General features: G+C 41.5%; 1 protein-coding gene across 1 annotated transcript; it reads right to left on the reverse strand.

The window, feature by feature from the left end:
- Positions 1 to 22,280: 22,280 nt before the first annotated feature.
- On the reverse strand, positions 22,281 to 23,533 carry LOC147901030 (uncharacterized). The gene is made up of 3 exons (XM_087375417.1): positions 23,426 to 23,533; positions 22,760 to 22,800; positions 22,281 to 22,649 (listed from the first exon to the last, which is right to left on the reverse strand). Exons 1-3 carry the CDS (start codon positions 23,526 to 23,528, stop codon positions 22,455 to 22,457), a joined length of 339 nt encoding a protein of 112 aa, XP_087231543.1. The 5' UTR covers positions 23,529 to 23,533; the 3' UTR covers positions 22,281 to 22,454.
- Positions 23,534 to 24,659: the final 1,126 nt, after the last annotated feature.

A 24,659-nucleotide genomic window follows, 5' to 3' on the forward strand; every position in this document is an offset into this window, starting at 1 on the left:
CTAGCATGGTTAACAGGAAGGTTGGGGCCACCCAGAACTTCGAACATGTTCTGCCTACTCAACTTGCCCTTCTTCCCGTTTCCTTTGCCAAGGTGGTTCTCTTTCTGCGGGTTTTTCTTGCTGAAGCTACGGATGTCTTCATCAGAGAGGCCGAGCCTCTGTGGCAACACAAGATGGTTAGTTGAAGACGATTCTCCCAACGGAGCAGCTTTCTGAGCTTGGGATGCTGGGGGGCCTTGGCCTTGATGGGCTCCTCCAAGGGCTTATCACAAACCTTCTGGGGTTCTTGGACTGTATGACTAGCTCCTGCTTCTTGTGGCACCTCGACCTACATGGCCTCCACCTGGGGCTCCTTCTGAGTCGGGTTATGCCTTTCCTGCGCATCTTTTTGGGGGCACTGCCTCGTAAAGTGACCGATCTCCCTGCATGCAAAGCATGCATTAGGGAACGGACTGAAGCGAACTCGAATGCGGATAGGTTGGAAGTCTCCTGTATCCAGTTCCACCACCTCCGGGGGTTTCTGAGAGATGTCCCAGAGAATACAGACTCTGGGGGTAGGATTCGCTTCGACTGCTCAGGGTGGGGGGGCGAAGATAACTTGGCCCAACTCCTTTGCCACCTCGTGTATCACAGGTGTGAGTATGAACGGAAGCCCAGGGAAGGAGATCCACACTTGGCATATGCTCTAGAGTTTCGTCGCCGGGTCGAACTCAGCATGGTAAGCAACAGCATATCCCACCGAACTGTAAAACGGGATGCTGTCTCTGTCGAGGATCTCTTCGACCATCTCAGCAGAATGAAGGCGAAGCAAATAAAAACCCTTCCCAACATAGGAGACGGAGGAGATACCAAATCTTCACATGGCGGGGCTGACTCTCCACCTCTCCAGATCAAGCTCACGGTAGGTTTTACCCATGAACATGAAGTAGACAAATACCCCCTTTTCCCTGAGTTCTGTGTATTCACGGGTAATGGTGCTTCCCGAGACGGAAGCCTTGAACACAATAGCATCTTCTGGCATGCCCAGGGCGAGCTTACCAAGACCATTGGAAATCTTGTCAATGACACCCTGGAGGTTGAAGGTGCCATCCTCCGTGACCTCCATGTCATCCTCGTCCGATTCATGAATGTCAGCAACTCGCGTCCCTTGGTCATCCTTGGCCCTCTTAGCAACAGGACACGCTGAAGGTGACTTTGCCTTCATGGATCCTGACACAGCAGGACCCTTTATGGGCTGAAAGTTTATGGGCTGCAAGTGAATAACATGCAAGTAAATGCGCTGAGAGTTTACAGGCTGAAAGTTAAATGGCTGAAAGTGTATGGGCTGAAGTTTACAGGCTGAAAGTTGAATGGGCTGAATGTTTACATACCGAAAGTTTTATGGGCTGAAAGTGAATAGCACGAAAGTTAATGGGCTGGAAGTTTGCAGGCTGAAAGTTAATAGCATGAAAGTTTATATGTTGATAGTTAACAGGCTGAATGTTTAACGGGCTGAAAGTTTTCCAAGGCTTCTCCAAGTCATGTTGATATATCAATGTCATGTTTACATGTCACAGCTTTGTTTTACTACATGTGACATTGATATATTGGTTGTTACACAGTTGATGATCATGTTTTACATGTGACAGCTTTGTTACACGGTTGGTTTACATGACAGCTTTGTTTGCTTCATGATTGGTGCTTGCTTGATGCAGATTCTCATGGCCATCTCGAGGGAAATTGCATTGCAATGTGCATGTCTGTGCTATGTTGCCATGGCAGCACTGATGGACACGAAGTCTACCTACCATGAGGAGTCCATGTTGCAGGTTTGGTTGCATATGCTGCAGTGCATCATTGGTCACACACCAAAGTGCAAGAAGACAATAAATCATCGCAAGAGGCACTACAAACGTGTCTGTTGCGCTTTTCCAAGGCCACAAAATTTTATGGAGGATTATTTGCTTGGCTCCTATCCTGCAAGCATGTTTAAGAAGCATCTTTGAATGAGTAGAGATACATTTCAACATATGTGGAAGGCTGGCTCCACATATACAATTTGGAATGTAGAAAGCAAGATTCAAATTGTTGCTAAACAGATGCGACATGGATCTTTATTGGCTCTTCCGCAATAAGAGAAGGGTATTCTCAGTATGCAGGGTTCCGAGGCTTTTTGTCACCTACAGATATATTGGTGTTGTCGGTTGTGATATAAGTGTAGCTTAGGACCTCGAGTCGTATTCCGATAAGAGACGTAGGCTTAAGTGTGGTAAGCAAACATAGTGCATGCATGTGTGAAAGGAACGTGCATCATCATGGTTGGGATAATGAAGGCTTTCACCTCCATTGGGGGTTGAAAGGTTTAGAAAGAGTTTAAGAGTTAGAGAGAGGTTCAGGGTTCAGAAGGGGTTCAGGGTTCAGAAGAGGTTCCAAGGTTTTGGATGGAGTTTAAGGGTTAGAAGGAGGATCCAAGGTTCAGGGTAAAGTACATGGAAGAGAACTCGTCTTTCTCGTAGATCATGGAGGTCAAGGGTTGAGAGACTAAGGGTTTAGGGGGAGCATAGGAGTGGGAGAGGAAGAGGGTGTAAGAGCATGGGAGAGGAGGAGAGAGAGGAAGAGGGAGGAGGAGAGGGAGGAGAAGGGAGGGGGAGAGAGGAGGAGAGAGGAGAGGGAGGAGAAGGGAGGAGAAGGGAGGAGGAGAGGTTGCAAGGTTAGAGGAGAGTGGGAGAGGAGGAGAGAGGAAGAGGGAGGAGGAGAGGGAGGAGAAGGGAGGAGGAGAGAGGAGAAGAGAGGAGAGGGAGGAGAAGGGAGGAGAAGGGAGGAGGAGAGGTTGCAAGGTTGGAGGAGAGGAGAGGAGGAGTTGCAAGGTTAGGACATGCTTTTGAACATGGAGTGCAAGGAAGCATGGACACTTGGAAACAATTGCTTGGAATACCAAAGTAAAACTCAACACAATACCCCAAAGAGTATGGGCTTCATTCCATTATGGGGTATTTATATAAGTTGGAGAGCTTCTCTCTCTGCATATAGGTATTATAAGACATTCTCTCTCTACATGTAGAACTTGCATCTAGGATGCGCATCTAGAAGTTGCATATTGCATGTAGAAACTGCATGTAGAAATCGCATGTAGAAGTTGCATGTAGAAGTTGCATGTAGGACTTGCATGTTGAAGATGCATGTTAAGGATTCCTAAGAGAGATCATTTCTAGTCTTATGCAAGTACAAGCAGAGCTTTGCCGCTACTCTACATACACATTCTATGCTACCTAAGTCTATGTTGGCACAGAGACAACATATCCTCGAATCTATTTTATTACATGTCCTCAGTTTATGGCTTATTATGATCACGGACTTGGTATGCCATGCGCGTAACCTAGTGACTCTGAAACTTGTGACGTGCTTGTTGATCCTTCTGCAAAGCCTTGGTACCATACAATTTCTTCTCTGTTTTCAAGAAGCCTCTATTCACCATTTATTCGAACAGAGATATTTAGCACAAGTGTCGGAGATGATGGCAGGGCAGGGAGAGAATCTGGGGACATGGGAGAGTAATATGGAAGAGTGTTAGTTGTGGGAGAAAAATTAGAGGGAAGTGAGGGAAGAACTGGGCAAATGGTTTGAGCAGCTTGGTGATCCTCGAGGGTAGGATTAGCAAGGGAAGGGAAGAAGTTAGGTGTGAGGGGCTGGTAAGTTTGTGAGTGTTGGGTTAGTTGAAAGTGATGAGAGGCATGAGCAAAGAGACAATGAAGAGAGTAGACATTAGGCTGGAGCTCATGGAAGGTTAAGAGGGTGGTAGCAGCAAGGATAAGTGAGGTTAAGAGATTGGCATAGAGAGTGGTTAGATATGGGAAGTTAGATGTCAGATAGGCCATGTCATCCTCCAACACTTCTTTTTGTTGGTGCGATGGGACCATCAGCTGCTGCAACGGCAGGATGTTGGTTATGTCATGCCCTATAGATAATATTGTTGGCTTTTGTAGCAATGGCAACAAACTACCAATGACCCTGAGAGGAGGACTGCCCATGAGGCGGCATACATATGTGATGAAAGCATATGTCCTTAGTGTAATAAACCCAGGCATGTGTAGACAAGTAGGATATATTTCTTTCATCTTCGGACAAGTCTTAGCAAATTTTGCACAGAGCTTTTGTTCCTATGGAGAACGTTCCCATTTGATGTTCGGATTAGCGAATATGATCTTGAGTTGGAGTCATTTCCATTGGATAAGTACTCGTGCTTTTAGATGATCCTCCGCTTGTAGAGTGGCCACAAGCTCTTAATATACCACCGTCATGCACTATAGTGGGACTTCATTTGTGGTGTCTTCCATTGCCTCACTGTTTTGCACTTCGGACAAGTCTTAGCAAATTTTGCGCAGAGCTTTTGTTCCTATGGAACGTTCCCATTTGATATTCAGATTAGCGAATATAATCTTGAGTTGGAGTCCTTTCCATTGGATAAGCACTCGTGCTTTTAGATGATCCTCCGCTTGTAGAGTGGCCACAAGCTCTTAATATACCACTGTCATGCACTATAGTGGGACTTCATTTGTGGTGTCTTTCATTGCCTCACTGTTTTGCACTAGCAATTGGAGTTCAAGCTTTGAGATAGCTATCTTTTGGAATTGCATCTCATCCATTTTTTCCTTATACTTATGGTCGATGGATGTATATGCATTCTTAAGCTTTTTCATTTGCACGGCGACGTGTGCTTGTTGAGGAATGCTTCACTAGTATTGGACCATTGGTCTAAGACTTGTGCTTGAGCAATGTTTGCCTCTGTAGCGGTGGCAAGTTAGTTCTTTAATATTTGGCATTCCCTTGTAAGCTCTTCAATGTTAAAGGTGTGTGTTGCCAAAGATTGTTGCATGTCTACAAGCTTTTCCTGGTAATCCTGGAGCTCTTCTTCATGAGTGGAGCTTGAGCAAGTCCTCCACCTGCTGAGCAATTGGTACCCATGTAGCCATCTTGAGGATTCTGTATTACTTGATGGGGATTGTTCCAATGGTAAGCCAACCACTATGGCACAATAGTGGTATTGCTGATCTGGCACTAGATCTCCTTATAGCTCATTGATTGGCATGATGTTAATGGGCGTGATGGTGCCGATGTAGCCTTAGGCTCTAGCTGCTGCTATTGATGGAGATATATTGGTTGTAATTCTGTGTTGAGCTTTAGCATCTTGTTGGGTAATTCCTCATTTGTTACCTCCAAATTCGCATTTCTTCCAAGGTATCCGCATTTACCAATGTGATAGTAGGAGAAGAAGGTGGTGACAGCTTCCATGCTAGTGATAAGGGGATGTCCAGATCCTCAAAAGCTTTTGGCGATCGGGACAAAGTCATTACTTTTTCTTGTATCTCCTTGTTGATGATTATAGCCAATAAGTGTGGAATCTTGTATTTCTAGCTAAATGAACCATCCAGTTTCTTTGTGAAGAAGATAACTAATTGCTGGATTCAGTCTTGCTTTAGCTGCCTACTCGGCAAAACAAATGTGCGGAGTGAGAGAGAGCGATTTTTGCCACACTTGACTCCCAGGATTGTTGATAGGAATGTTGCTCCTTCCTTGAGAAGAGGGTGATGATGGTGCGAAGTAATATCCCGTCCCTATAGAACTTTGTGCTCTTAGTAAGAAGAGGCTATATTTCAAGGAATTTAGCATCATCAAGCCTTGTGGGATATTTTGCACCTTGAGTTGGGAGTGACAAGGTCCTCTGAATCACTATACTATCAAGTATAATACTTAGTTGACTCTGATTTATAGTGATGGTGTTGTATTTGCCAACTTATGCATCGTTGGAGTGATAAGAATGGAGAAATTCCATGATGTACGTGATCATTGTAGGACTGTCCTCTAAGGATTTTAGGCACTCAAACAAACTGCCAAGACCCCTTTGCTCTAAGAAAGCTTTTGTTGCATTGGAAAGTGCATAAGTTGGTGTAGGTGGCCACACAAGCTCCAAGGACTGAGCCTCGTCAATGGTTGTGTAGGCTGGTGGTGATTGGGGTGGCATTTATACTTCTTGTGTCTCTATGTCATGCATAGAATCCCCATCAAAGTTATCACTCTGAACCACAAATGCATGTGGTCACCTTGGTTGAGAGGAGGTAGATGGCTGCGAATTCTAGAGGGGGTCTCGTGGTTGAGGCAGTGGGCTCTTTCTTCACATCCTCTTTAGTGGTAGCATTGTTTCTGAACCTGCATCCATTTTGATATGGTATACCATTGATCATTAAATCAGTTGGTATGTAGGAATGAAAGTTGTGTGTGTGTGTAGTGTGAGAGATGTTATTTTAGCACATGCTTTGAGAGTGGAATGAAAGTGTGTGGCACAATTATTCATACAATCTACTATGTGTCTAAGCAAAAGTGTGTTGAGTGCACGTGACCTAATAACTAGGAAGGGACCAACTATATGTTTTTTTTTTCTTGGATTTCATGTTGCAGCTAGGATTCATGCAGCACTTTTGAGCCCTAGGTTGAAATCGGTTGATGCTACCTATATGTGCGAAGACGTATATATGTGAGTGAGTGCTCGTGATACAATCTAATACTACCTAAGGAAGACTTAGGGTTCCTAAATCTTTATTATTATGGGGGATGGCTTGCATGTTGATGTAGTAGCGCTTCAATCGGCTCCCATTTATGGTTGTGTTGAATTGGACTCCATCCAATGTTTCTAGCAACACAGCTTCGATGGGATTCAATTTTTTAACTCTATAAGATCCTTGACCTAGATATTTAAGTTTTCCCTTGTGGACTTTGGCATTGTATAGCAAAACCAGGTCGCCTTTCTTGATGTCTTTGGCTTTAAGGTTTATCAAACCATGCCTTTCTTCTGCGTTTTTCTATTGTCATGGCATGGTAAGCGACTAATCTAGTCTCTGTATGTTTTTCCAATTGATACAGTCTTTCTTTTAAGAATGCATAATCTCCCATGCGTTCCTGTACTGCTATGCATAGGCTTTGTATTACACATTCTAGTGGGACCACAGCTTTACACTAATTGAAAAGGTGTATTCCCTGTACTGACCTTGAGTGTCGTTCAGTATGCCCATAAGGCTACATTTAGTTTCTCTGCCCAATCAAAATGCTTTGGGTCTACTACCTTGGTAAGGATAATGCATAATATTTTATTAGTGGTGGATTCGGCCTGTCCATTCCCTTGGGGGTAGTAGGATGTGCTTTTTCTATGGATTACCATAAAGCCAGACAAGAGTTCTTTGATAACCTCATTGATGAAATGTGTGCCTCTATCCGACACATTTTCAATGGGACATCCAAATCGGGTGATCACATTCTCATATAAGAATCTTGATGTGCTTCTGGCATCTGTCTTACTGATTGCTTTAGCTTCATGCTATTTGGTAAAGTAATCAGTGGTCACAATGATGTAGCGTGCCTATGTTCCCTTTGCTGCTGGATGGATGGGACCCATAAAATCAATCTCCCATTTTTCAAATGGCTTTTGTGGAATGACTATTGTTAGGGGATTGAAGGCGTTGTGTTGTGGTTTATTAGTTCGTTGACATACATTACAGCTTTTGACATATTCATAGGCATCTGCCCAAAGTGTTGGCCACCAGTAGCCTGCGAGAAGAACTTTTCTTGCTACTGCTTCCCCTTGGAAGTGTCCTCCTACAATGCCTTCATGGACTTCATTGAGGATTGGCATGATCTCATGTGGCATAACACATCTCCTTAAAACCCGATCCTTGTCCATCTTGTATAGTTGTCCTGCAATGAGATGATAGGGTGCAGCTTTTAAAATTAGTTTTCTGGCATCCACTGCTTTCATTTCGGGGGGTGGTCTTCTTGCCATTAAGTATCCAATGATATCTACACACCAATCTGGAACAGCATCTATTTGAAATAGTGTGACATCTGGCAAGTCATCTTCTACTCCAGTGGGTTCTTCTCTCATCTTGACACGAGACGTGCGATCGGCAATGTAGTGTTGGGCAACCTTGCGAACCAATATTTTGAAATTGAATTCTTGAAGCAAGAGGAGCCACCTGGTTATTCTTCCTGTCATACATGGACAGCTCACTAGATAAAGTAATGCTTGATGATAAGTGTAGAAGATAAAATTAATTGCCAAAAATAGTGTCAAAATTACTTAACACTATATACCATTGCCAAGGCTTCTCTTTCTGTGGTGATATAGTTGATCTCTGCATCATTGAGTTGTCGACTGGCAAAGTAGAATGGGTAGTCTTTTTGATGTTCACTAGATTGGAAAAGCACACTCCCAATTGCATACTTGGATCCATCAATATGAACATGAAAATCAATATCCCAATTGGGAGATATAAGAATGAGTTCTGTGATTATGTGCCACTTTAAAAGGTCAAAGGCTTGGTCGCACTCTTTTGTCCATAAGAATTCCACCAACAATTTGTAAAGTGGTCCATGGCATACCACAAGATAAATCTTCTATAATAGCTAGCATGTCCCATAAAGACCTGTACACTTGTGGAATTTGTAGGAGGAGACAATTCCATGATGATTTCGATTTTGTCCGTCACAACATGTGCTCATTTATTGAGAATGAATCATAAAAGTATGCAAATATGAATCAATGTGATCCAGAATTTCCAATTACTAGTAGTCACGTTGGACTATCAAGTGGGTTAATAAGCTTCTTTCCATTGTGCACAAAATCTTGATCGTGTAGGCCACAAGGATACTCTCCTTTGAACATTCCAACCACACCAATCAATGCCATATGCACTGCTACCTTTGTCCATATAATCCTCTAGCATTAACTTATGACGACAAGTATCACCATCAGAAGCGTGACCAATTATAGGTCCTATGGCATGCTTTAATTTTACATTCCACAACCTCTCTACAAGATCCCATTGCTTCCTAATGAACTTTGCCATAAAGCAATTGCAAGTATAATGTACAACAAGAGCTAGCCATGGAAGGCATTCATGAAGAGGATTGGCAATGAGGACTCTAGCATAATGCCCTATGACATTTCTAAAAAGCATTTACAATTGTCTCATAACCATGTGATCCTTGACCCACGTAGATAACATTGCGAGATACACATTAATGATCCTCCTTTTGCACCATATAATCCTATTAGAGTGTCTCTTTTGCATTCCACCTATAAATAAAAATTTAAAAGTAATGCTGGGTAAATTATACTTTTGACAAAAGAAAAGTAAAGTTACTAATACCTAGTTCATCTCTTGATTGTGGTTTCATCCTCAACTTTGACAAAAGGTACTTTGGAACTAAATCTATATTTTATTTTTGCATCAGTGTAGATATGTTCGATTGCAACGAATATATATTCATTATCTTCAGGTATGAATTGAGTTGCCTTTCTACCCTCATGCTTCGTAGTAGATATAGATGGGCCTCCAAGATTGATGCTCAAGAGATCATGTAGGTGTGGACCTCCCCAGAGCTTTATGGTTTCATACATGGTTTTTGTACTCACCGTATTTGTATCCTTGCTTTGACCTTAAGATGTTTCTTGACACCTCTTGAAAAAAATCCCTTAAAGCTTATTTGCCTCCAAACATACCTACTTTATGGGCTTTAATAATATTATTGCAGAAGCAGTGAACATTTTGATAAGTACCTCACCGCTTGGTTCATTGCAGGCCTAAGGAAGAACATCCGCAAAGACATGAAAAAGATCAGCAACAGCAGTTACGAAACATTCAGTGCTACTCATGTGGTAGCCATTAACATCAAGGATGGCATGATAGACTCTAACACCAGTAGTGATGATGGAAGAGCCAATGCGCATGCACTCTAAAAAGAAAAAAGTCAAGTCCACTGCAGAAACATCTAGTGAAGATCACCTAGAGGCCATGACCATGAAGCTCCGAGAAGAAATGATGCATGCCATGGAACAAAAGCTTCACATGTCTCAGCCGGCCCCTTAGACTTATCCACAGTGAGAAAATGTATGGTGTCCACACTGCATGGCCAATCATACAGCAAATGAATGCCCGGTCCTAAGAGCCAGGATCAATGCACAAGACAATCCACTGCCAAGGTTGCGGTGCCACATTTGCGTAGCTGGTGGGCATGATGAAAATAGTTGCATCTTCAACATGCGCAACAACCTGCCTCGACCTCAAGAATACCAACCGACACCCATCCCAATGTACAAGCAACCAACACTTGCACAAGCACCCCCAGCTCCAAGATTAAATAATGTTCCCATCAGGACCCAAGTCCCGCAATTACTTAGAAATCCAAATCCACGACCATACCCAAGAGCACCAAATCTAGCCGCTCCGACACTTCCAATACAATAACTTCAAGCCAAGAAAAGGAATTCGCAATTTGAGTATGAAGCTAAGTACCCAACATGTGCTCATTTATTGAGAATGAATCATAAAAGTATGCAAATATGAATCAATGTGATCCAAAATCATTGTAGGCCTAAGGAAGAAAATCCGCAAAGACATGAAAAAGATCAGCAACAGCAGTTACGAAACATTCAGTGCTACTCATGTGGTAGCCATTAACATCGAGGATGGCATGATAGACTCTAACACCAGTAGTGATGATGGAAGAGCCAATGCGCATGATAAGCACTCTAAAAAGAATAAAGTCAAGACCACTGCAGAAACATCTAGTGAAGATCACCTAGAGGCCATGACCATGAGCATGAAGTTCCGAGAGGCCATGACCATGAAGATCACCTAGAGGCCATGACCATGAAGCTCCAAGAAGAAATGATGCATGCCATGGAACAAAACCTTCACATGTCTCAGCCGGCCCCTTAGACTTATCCACAGTGAGAAAATGTATGGTGTCCACACTACATGGCCAATCATACAGCAAATGAATGCCCGGTCCTAAGAGCTAGGATCAATGCACAAGACAATCCACTGCCAAGGTTGTGGTGCCACATCTGCGTAGCTGGTGGGCATGATGAAAATAGTTGCATCTTCAACATGCGCAACAACCCGCCTCGACCTCAACAATACCAACTGACACCCATCCCAATGTACAAGCAACCAACACTTGCACAAGCACCCCCAGCTTCGAGATTGAATAATGTTCCCATCAGGACCCAAGTCCCGCAATTACTTAGAAATCCAAATCCACGACCATACCCAAGAGCACCAAATCTAGCCCCTCCGACAGTTCCAATACAACAACTTCAAGCCGAGAAAAGGAATTCGCAATTCGAGTATGAAGCTAAGTACCCAATGTACTATGTGGAAGGAGTAGAAGGTTTAATACTCGTCTGTGCAAATCAAGTTCGGCCCAACACATAGCGAGTACCACTAAAGTGCTAAGATTGTGGAGAGAATCACCGGATCACAGAATGCCCTCATCGTGGTAGCCCTGCTACTTTCCAACGATTCTGCAGAGATTGTGGCATCGGCCATGCTTGTATGGATTGTCCCATGGAAAATAAGGTCCCACAACAAAATGGGGCTAAGCTTGACATCCAAATCGGCATTATTGGGGTGGACCATCAAAGTCTAGAGCCCACAAGCATATTAACCTTTGAATATAATTACACACCAACAAAAAGAGGCAACAAAGGGACCGACTATTCATTCAATCAAGAAGACCTCTCCAAAAGAAAGCACAAGTGCCTATATCTCCGCCAAGCAATGAGCAGCCAAGCACATCAACATCAGCTCCAGATCATAACATAAAAGAAGTTCCAAACCCTAATGCAGAAGTAGAAAAGACTCGATTTCAAGCACTTCAACAATGGGTACAAAAAGAACAAGTTCAATTTAAGATTAAGAAGCAAGCACAAGATCCAATCCTTGACTTGGCCCCACCAAGTATTGGCACTATACTCGAGCCTCTATTCTAGGAACCAGATTCACAACATAATGTACCGCCACACCAACTTGAAGTCGCTGCACTCTATAGCATTCTAAGTTGCCCTATGTCCATTTTAATATGAATCCTTTAACGAAATTATCCCAATCTTTGGGAGAGTTTCAAAGGATGGATTGAATTAGCGGATCCCCCTCCACCTATGGAAGACATAGAAGATATCCCTCTACGGATGGGTGAGCGAGATGACATATGCAACATCACTATGCCTTTGATCCATAAAGCATATGATGAAGTCCAAGCCATAGTGGATGGTGGAGCAGGTGTGAATGTTCTATCCAAGAATCTCTATGATGAATGAAGTCTCCCACCAATGCAAAAGGCTAATTTCAACATACGCTTGGTAGATGCATCATGAGCCTTTGAAGCCCTTGGGAATAGTGAATGGAGTGTCCAAAAAAGTCGCAGGAGTTTGCTTTACTCTTCAATTCACAATCTTGGATCTCCTCAAGAAATCTTATCAAATATTGCTTGGACACACTTGGTTGCGTGAAGCATTAATCCTCCATGATTGGGGATTTGATAGATTGATAATCCAAAATTACGACACTGCAGTAAGAGTCAGTGTGGGGACATGAGTAAAACCAATTGTGCCTAGAGCGTTGGATGAAACCTCTTCATCGACGATCTCAAGAAAATCAGCCTCCCTGCAACAACATGCCTTAGTGGGAGATACACAAAGCAATGTCAACAATTGGATCCAAGCATTGGTGACGATTGACAACTGCCATACATTGGATCCCATCTTCTTGCAAATTGAAGCCAATGTCCAATCTACCCCCCTTAGACGGTGGCTCTTGCTTCCCATCTAGAGTATTTATAATTGTAATTCCAAAAAGCAAAGAGCCAATAATAGTACATCCAAAAGAATCAATTGTCCATAATCAGATGGATTGATCAACATAGCTCCATGAGCTTAAAATATCACAAGGCTTAATATGCTCTCATCCACAATTAATTAAAATAAATTAGCCCATGGCTTAAAATTCATTACTTTACAATATGGCCCATGGCCTTTGACAGCCATTGGATACTTCGATCAATCCAAATTACCTTCACCATCTCCGTTCCTCGTTATCCAACTCATCATCTATACTCAAGCTGCGAGTTGTGTTAGTTATTACAATCAATTGACGATTCATCACACCAACTAATCCCAACACAATTGTATGCTTGATATACAGACATCAAAATACACACCTTTGCGACCAATTGCTATAACACTAGCAACACTAGCAACATTAGTATTAACATGGAATCACCCACAATACTAACTATCCAGCTTGGAAAAAACACAAGTAGTTAGGCATCCCCAACTAAACCCCACAAAGCATCCACTAGGACCCCGCCATGTCCAGGGCGCTCCTATGGAATACTTTGCCATGGTCACACTTGACTACAATAGAATAATTTTCATAGCAAGAAATATCAGAAATACAATTCTATAACACTCACACATGAAGAACCAATCAATCCAAAAGTGCCATTCTTTATGGTTGACCTTGAATGGAATAGTGAACCTGAAGATCCATTCCAATAAGGACTCAGGTTTTCCTTGGGACCTTGAAACAGGGGCTGAAAATGTGCAGTTAGGATTTAATCGCTATAACCAAGTGCAAATTGCTCCTACTGATGACCAATAAAAAATAACATTTGCTGCAGAATGGGGTATATTTGCCTCTAGAGTCATGCCATTTGGACTTTGTAATGCCCCGACCACATTCCAGAGAATCATGTTCACCGCTTTCAAGTCATTTTTGAATTAGTTCCTATAGGTGTTCGTGGATGATTTGTGCATCCACTCAAATAATAAAGACCACTTAAAATGTCTTGAAGTAGTTTTAATCAAATGCAGGGAGTATGGCATCCCCCTAAATCCAACAAAATGACAGTTCATGGTTACCCATGGACTTGTTTTGGGACATATCGTTTCTCAACATGGGAGTCCAACTGACATGGGGATATACGGATGGAGGATCAACAAAACTGGCAAGGAGCTCAAAGAATTGCTAGTAGGCAAGTGCGACAATGTGTGCAAAAGCTACAACTAGATGGAAATCCTTATACACATGTCGAAAAGAGAGAAGCATATGAGTAACTGAGATATACTTATAGATTGTGGGTGATTATATTGATATTTTTCTATCTCCATTCCTCAACTTACATGAGCATGTGGCCCTTGCTGCTAAAGTGACTTACTTTTTTAAGATGTGGATTCACCATCATCCTACATACATCTTCAAAATAAACTTTATCACTAAAGAGACCTATACAAACATACAAATTTCTTGCCTTTTTGTTATGCTACTCATCAAGGTATTTCAAGACTTTTTTCTAGATTTGGAGTGTCCTTTACACCTTAGAGGTAGTGATGTAGCTAAAATATTTTTTAGTAAGGTTGGAGGGATGATTGGCCAAGAAACATTTGACCTTGGTGATCTTTTATATAGCACAGGTAACTTGAATAAGCTTGCTATGCATAAGTGTCCCGTAGGGCTCATAAAAAACAAGAACACATTTTGCATGTTTTCAATAAGAATGACATGATGCCAAAAGCAAACTTGGGTGATTATGAGAGTGTTAGTTTTGATGAAAAAACCATTGGATGATTAAGGGTTTTCAGCTTGCTCAATCACTATGTGGTTCATTATACATGAAACCTAGTGTTGACCTCATGGAATCTCCTTGGGTGGATGTTGGTCGCACTTGGCCTATGTTGGATAAAGACATGGGAGTAGCAGATGAACATGACAATGGATTGAGTTCTCTAATCATGGCTAATTCTTTCATTGAACGTAATAAGAGAATGAAGAGATCATTGCTTTGAGTGAAATCAGACATGAGGTGGATGCAATGTTACACAATTCTCTCACAAGGAAGGATAAGGAAAGCATAAGTCTAGTGGTAGAAGCTGATGCAAAGTTTATCTTTAAGTCTACCTTAGTAAGCCAACTCAATGGGAATCCCACCTTATCTAAGGATAGACTCACAAGGGTAAGACAAGGTACATACTACAATAAAGAGTCTAAGATGCAATGCACATCAACTGGGAATCTTTTTGGCATAGGTTGCGATTGCGCTATTTACTTCCAAGAGAATGTTTTGATATGATTGAACAAATCTTGATATTGTAGATATTGAGACAGTTATTAGATTGGCAAACATGACATATAATCCAAAAATCGATAAGTATCAATTGGATGCAAATGACTAAAATTTTTTCAATGATTTTGTTAGAGAAAGTTGAACATCAAAGAGACATGGAATTGGTCATTGATTTCACATTCTGTGTAAGTAAAGAAAAGGACATCATCCACTCTCTTGCAACAACTATAGGAAATTCATTAATAGCTGCATTCTTTATGTATGTTATTATGATGTCACCATGTTCTTTTTGAAAGAAATCAGGCGTGATTCATGTAAAATTGAAAAATGATTAAGTTGATCTTATGTCTTCATTGCATGGGAGTCTTAGCTTGGTGGACTGAGCTACTTTAAGTTGGTGCATGTGCGACAGGAGTATCTTTTATGCATTTTGAGGCTTGTAAGAGAGTTTTTTTATCAATCTTGCGAGAGAAGTAACTTCCTTATTTTTTTTGTATGCTTGGATGTAGTACGTGTTTCTTTGGTTAGAGTGTCTCTTAGTTTTGTAAAGGAAGTTTCATAAATCATATATTTGGTTTCTAAAAACCATTTTCCAAGATGGGCAATTTTGGATGTTTCAACAGGTTGGTTTTGATGGCTCTAGGATTTTGTTTTTTCTGAGTGGTTCTATTGATAGTGGCCTAGGTAGAGCAGCTAGTATACGTGTGTGATGCTATTGGAATCTGAGTCTGGGAAAAGCTGTAGTAGATCTTGGAAAGGGCCGAGGGGACCCTTCCATGTATCAAAACTATGAGTTCAAATGCTAAGATGAAAGCCCTAGGAATCCATATAGTTAGTTTCTAAAAACCACTATCTATTATTTGCCATGCATATCGTTGTGAATCACTACATTAACTTCAACCTTTACTACTTTGTACTCATCTCTTGAATCTTCGGATTAGCACATGAAAAGGTCCGCCCTAATCTTTCTTCAAGTTAGAACCGGCATGCATAGGTTTCTTTGTATATCTCAAGTGGCCAATTAGTGTGTTTGAGAGAAAGAGGGAAGGCTACATTTTGTAACTGTTGTCTATAGTGATCTTATATCCTTATGGATAAGCATGCATTTGTCTGTTCTGGTTACAAAAGTGAAATTGAATGTTTTTACCTTCTGCCTTTGACAGGGCACCTTGATCTTGTTGTGCATTTCAATATGAGTTATCAGTCTTTGGGCATTCCCCAAGAAGGGCATTAAAGTGAGTGCTGATGCATTTGAATTTTTCTTTTCATGGGTAGAAACCTCAAATATTGTGGTGTTTTGCACCTTATTGGAAACGAGAGTATGATGTTGAACTTTACTGAAAACAGAACATTCCAGTAATATTTACTATGTTTCTTTAGGATTCCCATTGTCTCAGTGAAGTGTTGACAAAAATACATTGAAGGAAATGAGTATTGACTTGCACTTTTAGTTACTCATTATGTAAATAAGAATATTATATAGCATGTAGTTGTTACTATGCAACATGAACTATACTCTTGATGAATTTTAGTGGACTCATGTGAAACATGTCTTTTACTTGTTTACAATGCTAAGTTTGGCACACATTTGAGATTCTAGTCAAGCAATGATTTCTTTCAATGTTACTAGGTGAATTTTCACAGAGTAACTACCTAGCCTACCCATTGATATGAACTACCAAAGATGGGCCTTAACAAAAATGGATCTATGGCATTAGAATTAATGATTAGGGATGTTTGTTTGGACCTACCTTTGTATGTTATATGCATACAATTATGGGCATGGTGACATCATGAACATGGTTCCATCATTAAGCTTTCCATAAGCTATAGCCTACAATTAATGCTATGCATAGCAGGCTATGGTGTGGACTGAGAAAAGTAAAAATTGCAAAATTTTGTTACTTAAAGGCAATAAATTTGGGTTTTCAATGAATATATGATAATTTGGGTTGATTAAAACTCCACGTTATGGGGGCCCATGCATTTTTTAAATGTGTGATGTATATTAAGAAAATGGTGAAACATTCTTTGTTATGCTAAATATTTGATGTAAATTCCTCACTGATAAGGTATAATAATGCTAATTACTTACTCTCTCTTTTTAAAAGACTAGCTGCTTCTTGTGTGTGTTCCAACCACCAAGCAAATATGTTCTACCTCACATGCAACTAGAGTTAGGACATTCTAATGGTATAAATTTCAAAATCAACATTTTCACCAGTTTTAAACTAATAACTCACTGCGTGTACTAATTCTCAATATTTTGGGATGTAGAAGGCACATGCTACCTATGCTTAAGCGGCTAGAACTTTACTTTTATGTATGGGCCTATTTTTTATGATGGTTTTATTAGATTCAACCCCATATACTTGGAGTCCATCAAGTATGCATGCCTTTTCCATCTGAGATGATAGTAGAAGAGCTAGTCTATGTGAATGCCAAGCAGTATCATGGCATCTTATGGCATCTACAATTGTGGGAAAAGGCTAAATCTGAGAATACGCCTTTAAAGGCTAGAAAAGTATAGCTTTCTCTATAGTTTTTTGATACTGCATAATCCATGAAAAAGGATTTAGTAAACGTTTGAACAATATGTGGTAATAGTCACCAATGGTGTTCCCTTAAGAATCATGCTTTACTGTTCAACACATTTCTATGTTAGCATGCCAACTTTTATTTCAGTGTGATAGGTAACACATCCTTTTAAAACAGTAGTACAATTTAATATAGTTACAATCAGGGTTTCTGGTATAGTTACAATCAAGGTTTTCTTTTGCATCGTAACACTCCTCCATTGTTACAATCAAGGTTTGGTGCGCCAATAATAATGAAGATCTTCTTCACTACCTATATGGATATCCAACTTGCAACAAAGATTTATGTCTCCACAGTCATTATAATTAAGTGTTCTACAAATTTTATCATAGTTACCAGTACTAAAGGACATGAATCCAATTATATGGGTCATTACTTAGGCTGCAGCTTGAGTCTGTGTGCTATTTAAGAAACAATTATTTGACTGGCACACTTATTGTTACTTCTTGATTCGTACATGTCAATAAACACTCTTAGCTCAATTTTCCTTGGATTTTCTTTCGTAATTGAGGAGTGATTGTGGCCTTTTATACAATGGTGAGATTTTAGTTTGAAATAAAGTGCTTAAATTTTTGTAATTTAAAATTTACATTAGGAGGTTAAAAGACTATACATATCTATATGTTACATTTACAAAGACATACTAAATTATTACCCTCAAAAGTCACAAAAGAAATGTTTATATATAAGGAAAAGGGCTCACAGAGGGATTTAGAAATACCCCAATGAACGCATGTGATATGAGGGCTTTTTGTGTAGTGAACCCCCCCCCCCCCCCCCGTGAGAATTAAAGATATTGATGTAAATGATGGAGAAGTGAAAGGAAAGCATGAAGCTGAACACGAAACAAGAGAATGCATATAGAATGAAGAAGGGTGAGGTCCGTATGTAGGCACCTCTACATGAGCCACCAAGCTCCACAATCATCTCCTCAATCAGCTCCTAGAATCTCTCAATCAGTCTATGTGGCATCTACCACCACCTAATAGTGCTTATGGGCACCTAACTGTGCCTCTAGCACACACACACATAGAACCCAAGGTGTGCCTAGGGAATACATCTTGAGATATCCCAACAAAACCCCCCCTCAAGGAAATGCCTCAGGCTATGTCAAGGATACATCTAGTCACATAGTGTCTCAAGCCATCTCATGGTGGTCAAGGATAAATCTATGGCTAGGATCTCATGCTAGCAAGGGTTCTCAAGGGTGTGAGGCAAACAAAGGGATACATAAGACCCCCCAATGGTTATCTCCCCTGCATGTACATGCACACAATGTCTGTAGGAGGTACCATGGAGCTAAACACATACACATGGCCTACATCATATGGTGAACAATAGTTTATTCTATTCATTTTGGAGGACTATCCAAGCAGAGTATCTTGACTCAACATAAAAGAGAGATATGGAGCATATGTGGAGCCGGTTCAAAAAGCATAATCATCATAGGAGGCCTCACCTTGTGGAGGCACATCAACCGAAAGTAAATTGGCAGTTTTTGGTTTTTTTGGTTTTGTAGTTGCTTCTTTTTTGGCCTTACAAAACTTTTTATGGTGATTGTTTTTGCCATAATATTTGCAAGGATTGATCTTGAAGCAATCTTTTGAGAGGTGATTGGTCTTCCCACAATGTTTGCAAGGTGGAAACTTGCCCATTTGAGTTTTTATGGCATAGGCTGTGTCATTGCCTCTCCGGAGTTCCTTGTGCCTTTCTTCTTCTTGAAGGGTAGTAATAAGACCTTCAAGATTAGGATTAAGAAGATTTTTCAATGTGGTGACTACATGATTATAATCTTCAGGCATACTTTTGAGCAATACTGCCATTGCATCATCAGTAGTGATTGGAGAGTTGATAGAAGCAAGTTGAGTCATGAGACTCCGAGCCACTAGCCATCTTGAATTCATCATCAGTAGTGATTGGAGAATTGATAGAAGCAAGTTGAGTCATGAGACTTCGAGCCACTAGCCATCTTCAATTCAAAGAATGCAATCTTAAGTGACAATTTTGAGATGTGAGAGCTAGCACCAAAAAGAATATCAAGCTTTTGCCAAGCTTCAGAAGGAGACTCCATATCAGAAATGTGATGAATATAGTCATCTCCTAAGCCAAGAGTAATAATGCCATAGGCTTTCTCCTCTCTAGCAGGATCTCATGCCGAGCGTGTAGGAGCTGAGGATTCTCCAGCATTAGAGGTTGTTGAAGAAGAAGTTGAAGCAGGTTTGACAAGCCCCCAGAGGTTTTCCCTCATTAATGCAAACTTAATTTTCATCTGCCATGTGTGAAAGCCTTTACCATTGAACTTATCAATATGCAAGAAGGTAGCCATGACAGGGTCTAACCCAAAATGGGCAGTGTCTACTCTCTTACAAGGCTAGAAAAAGCTGAAAAGCTTTAAAGTATAAGCATTTAGTGTAGCAAAGATTTGTAACCAAATTCCATAAAAAATCATAGTGGAAATGATACTTTAACTTGCATGCTTCATAAAGGTGGCTAGATGAAAGTATTCCAAGCAAATCCAGGTATAGCAACCTAAAGGAAAGTTGTAGCCACAATTGTACTGATGCTATTCAACACTTAAAATATCAAAAATGCCAAAGTAGCATCTAATGTAGCACCAAATTCACAACACTGTAAAAACTGTCCAAAACAGAGGCCTGATCTTGGAGGGCTTGTATCTCACTCTTCAAGACAAAGAAAAGAGGGCTTTTTAGGTAGAAATAAAGCTGGTATACCAGAGAAGAGCCACTAAAGAGGAAAGTCGAAATGCCGTGTCACGTCACCATAGCCAAGAGCTTGATTGTCGACTAGCTTTTTCGCGTTTGCTCCCTCCTTGGTGGACCATTTCACTTCAAATTTGGACAACGGCTAGCTCATGTTGTTGTGCAAGCGTGGCTAAGAGGAATTTCAAAATGGTTGCTCCAACAAGTCGTATTGCACGAAATGGTGTTAGAAAGAAAGCGGCTGTTGCGCGGGTCTGAGGGCACCATTCCCTAATTGCTCTGACGTGGAAGGTCGCCTATATGAAGAGTCTCTCCATCCAGAAGGACTCTAGAAGAGGTCGCCTGTAGGAGGAGAATTCAGCCCTCCAAGTGGTTGGGCAAAAAGGGGCAAAATGGAGAGGCAGGTGGGGAAGAAGAAGAAGATGATGATGATGACATGGCATAAATGGGCTCAAGGAGGATCATAGTGCTTTGATACCATGATGGAGAAGTGAAAGAAAAGCATGAAGCTGAACACAAAACAAGAGAATGCATATAGAATGAAGAAGGGTGAGGTCCATATGTAGGCACCTCTACATGAGCCACCAAGCTCCACAATCATCTCCTCAATTAGCTCCTAGAATCTCTCAATCAGTCTATGTGGCAGTAAATACCACTTCTTGAAGGAAAAAGCTTTGCTTCCTTAAATTGCCAGTTAACTTGTATTTGCATATGTATTATTTCATAATGAGGCTTTGAATGCACATGATATGCAGGGTTACATATCATGTGACTCCCTCAAGTTAAGCATGGACATTGTTATGTCCTATTACAATACCAAACTAGTGTTAAGCACTGCTTAAGCAAGATACTGCTAATAAAGGCTACATGGTTCCCTTTTCTAAAGAAACAATGAGAGGCTGGGAAAGGAAGCACATAAGGACTCTGATTCCTATCCATCTACTTAAAAATAGTCAAGCTAACTATTGTTTTTATGATGCTTTGTATGGATCCTATCTTTGTCATGCAAAAGTACATTTAACAATAGCCCAAAACAATGGAGGTTTGAATGAGCATCACACATTTCTAAAAATTAATCAAACTGTCTATTGATTATTATGTGCCTCATATGGATCATTAGATATTATTATAGTTGGAACTCTTTATTGCTCTCAATACTTGGCATAATAAGCTAGTGAATTGGATTCCAATTGAACAATATGTTAAAAAAGCTTTGTCTAAGCAACAAATTGTCAAGTCTCATATACTCTAACAATCCGAGGACTTTATACATATGTCCATGACACTCTCAAGAGATGACTGTATAGAAGCTCCTAGACTAACTCACATGGAGGAAAAAGATGAGCATTGTAGGAGGGAGTGATAAAAGGGAACAAGTTAAGCACGTGTATGAAGACATGATTGAAAAAAAGGGAAGGGCTCATGTGTGGGGTTGGAGGGGGGGGCAAAGCCATATGGGTGGGGATTTCGTGGGGAGAGAATAGATAAAGATATGAGGTGGGGGCCGAAGGAACAGTGCCGTGAGAAGATGCATGTGGGCATGGGACAGAAGTGGGGAAAAGGGTGAGTACATTGGCCAGAGTGGACACAATGGAGGGAGGCGTGGACGCATGTGTGTGTGTGTGTGTAAGAGAGAGACAGACAGACAGACTTGCATGGAGAAAGTGATAGGCACATGTGCATGCTCATGCCATTCGGCGACAAGTGCGTGCATGCATGTGATGGTGGTTGTGCCATGTGGGCAAGCATGTAAGTAGTTACAATATGTGTGAGCATGTGCATGGGTGTGTGTGGACATGCACGCATATGTGCGCACGTGTGTGTGTGTGTGTGTGTGTGTGTGAGAGAGAGAGAGAGAGAGAGAACATGAAGAGTTTATACGCAACATAGTAGTGTCTCTGCAGCTCTTGCTTCGAACTCATCCTGGCTGCTGTCTTTTCTCGTGGTGGTGAAGATCGTGCATGGCGATGGCGCCCGTTGCACTGAACCGTGCAACCTTCCTGGGAACTTGAGCTCGCTCCCCTTCGATCTTCCGCAAGCACCCTCCTCCACAGCGTTGCGTAGCATCCAAACCTCACCTCTGGATCAGTTTCTTCGTATCGACGACACTATCTCTCTTCTGTCTCTACACACCCCCCAAAAAAGCAAAAAACTAAAGCGCGTCCTCGCCTTCTGTCACCCTCTGATCCCTTGCCCTTCCCCCTATGGCCTCAGCGCCGGTGATGGCTTCTTGATATTGTTGATGGGTCCCGGCCGTGGCCTCGCCGATGCCGGTGGCTTATTGCCATACTTTGCGTAGTCCATGAACATGATCATTGGGCTGTTCTTGCTCGCTTGCTTCCGCTCCGTCTTCCTCACAGGGATATTGTGTGCTCTGCCGTCCAGATTCGCCCGACCCTGACAGTAACGATTATATTAGACACAAGTATAATTTATCAGTGACGTCTTTGGAATGCTTACACCGCATTCAAAAATGCAAGCCCAATTGTATTTTAATAGTTGCATACCTCGTCGGTCAAGCGTCGCGCATCCGTCCCACGACGCCCGCCTGCATTGCACAAACGGGAGGGAAGACACATGAGCAAGGTTTTCAAACTGGAATTCGAGGCTTTTAGTTCTCTTTAATTGATCCTTTTCTCCGTATGTTATTGATGTAGCTACTGATTTTATACTCCATTGAATGACAAGCAAGGTCGGTCGGTTTGTAAGACTGCAAGCTGGCTTTTAGTCTGATTCAAGCAAATTCAGCTGGAAGAGGAAGCAATTGCGTAGCAATTGTGAGGCCTCACAAGATTGAGGTTCCAAAGCCCAGAACTCGTACATAGATAGTCAGGCATATATATATATATATATATATATAATCTCCAAGTAGCCTCTTCGTGTGTTCCCAAGCGATACAGTATTTTGCTTCACAGCTTCTGCGTCTCACTAATTACGAGCGTCAATCCGCCGTATGCTAACATGTGGAGGTCCGCCCTTCAAATTCAAAGGCGTTTGGATTAAACTAGCCTTTAATCAAGGGATCATCGAATCCAAAAATCGGGGAATGCAGAGTGGGCAACAATGTCCTTACCATAAAAGCAATATGTGTGAATGAGCAAAATCCTGACTTCTGCGGACCCAAATTAGAAAAACTCATGACAAGAAAAGCTCGATGGCGTAAGAACGCTTACGAGGAAAGGAAAGGCGCCGGCCGCAACTCCAAAGGGTGAATTCGCCGAGCAAGAGGAGGAGGAAGAGGAGGAGGAACGTGAAGCGAGTACCAAAGCGGAGCATCGGAAGAGGGGGGGGCGGGGGAAGGAGGAGGTGAAGGATGTGAGAAAGAGATGAGGAAGGAGGGCTTAAATGTATGAAGTGGGCGGAGGACGATGTGGTGAAAGCTCATGGGCCCAGAAAGAAGCAATCCTTGAACATGAAAATCAATCCAAGAATGAACTATGCTTGTATATGGGTTTATTGAGATTCAAAGACAAAGTCCATCAAAGCCTCCAAGGTCGATTTAGCAACTTATAAGGAAGAACAATCGACATGTAAGGTATTATGTCTTACTAACAAAAGGTGTTGCGTGCAAGGCCTCTCTTGTCAGGCATTTTTAGCATTCTCCCAAAAATTTTCACCCTCCCCTTCGATCTCGTGTCCTCTCTCCCTCGAAGATTGCCCTCTCTCCCTCGAAGATTGCATCCAAACCTTCAAACTCTCGTAACCCCTCTGGCCCTTTTCCCAGTACTTCCTACATCATCCCCCCTTGCTTTTTCCCCTTGAGCATGTCTCTTCCCCTCCCTACTCGTACTCGTACAATGTGCCTATCTAGCCTCACACTCACACTTTTCACCCTACCCCACGCTGACACATGTGCACACATTTTTATGCATGTGTATGTATCCACATACATACATACATACATGTGGGTCCACGTGCATGTATCCATATACATACATAAATACATATGTGAGCATGCATACCTTGTGCATTCAAGCATGCCTATACATGTGCACTACATGTGTGCCCTTTTATGTGTGCCTATACCCCCTTTTGTTCCTTTCAAAATCCTTGAGTATCTTGCCCACACACGGGGCCATACCTTCTCCAACCCTTCCCCACATCCAATGTCGTGATCCTTTTCCTTGTACTTCCTTCCATTGTGCAAAACATCAAACTCAAAAAAGCTGAATGAAATGTTTCTTTATACTAACATGTACTCATTCCTCTAGAATACTTTTTTCCATTGCAAAAAATGATGATAGGATGTGGCGAGATATGTGCGTATGTGTGTGTGTATGTTTGTCAGAGAGTGAAAGAGCAGAGAGAGAATGAGACTCAATATCATACTTCAAATATACAATTAAGCCTCACATAGTAACATGAAGTTGAGCTTTTTTACCCCTAAAGTATCTTTGTTCAAGATAG

This window comes from Dipteris shenzhenensis, chromosome 6, assembly GCF_047967505.1.
Source record: "Dipteris shenzhenensis isolate YYH24624 ecotype China chromosome 6, Dip_SZ_1.0, whole genome shotgun sequence".
Lineage (NCBI taxonomy): Eukaryota > Viridiplantae > Streptophyta > Polypodiopsida > Gleicheniales > Dipteridaceae > Dipteris > Dipteris shenzhenensis.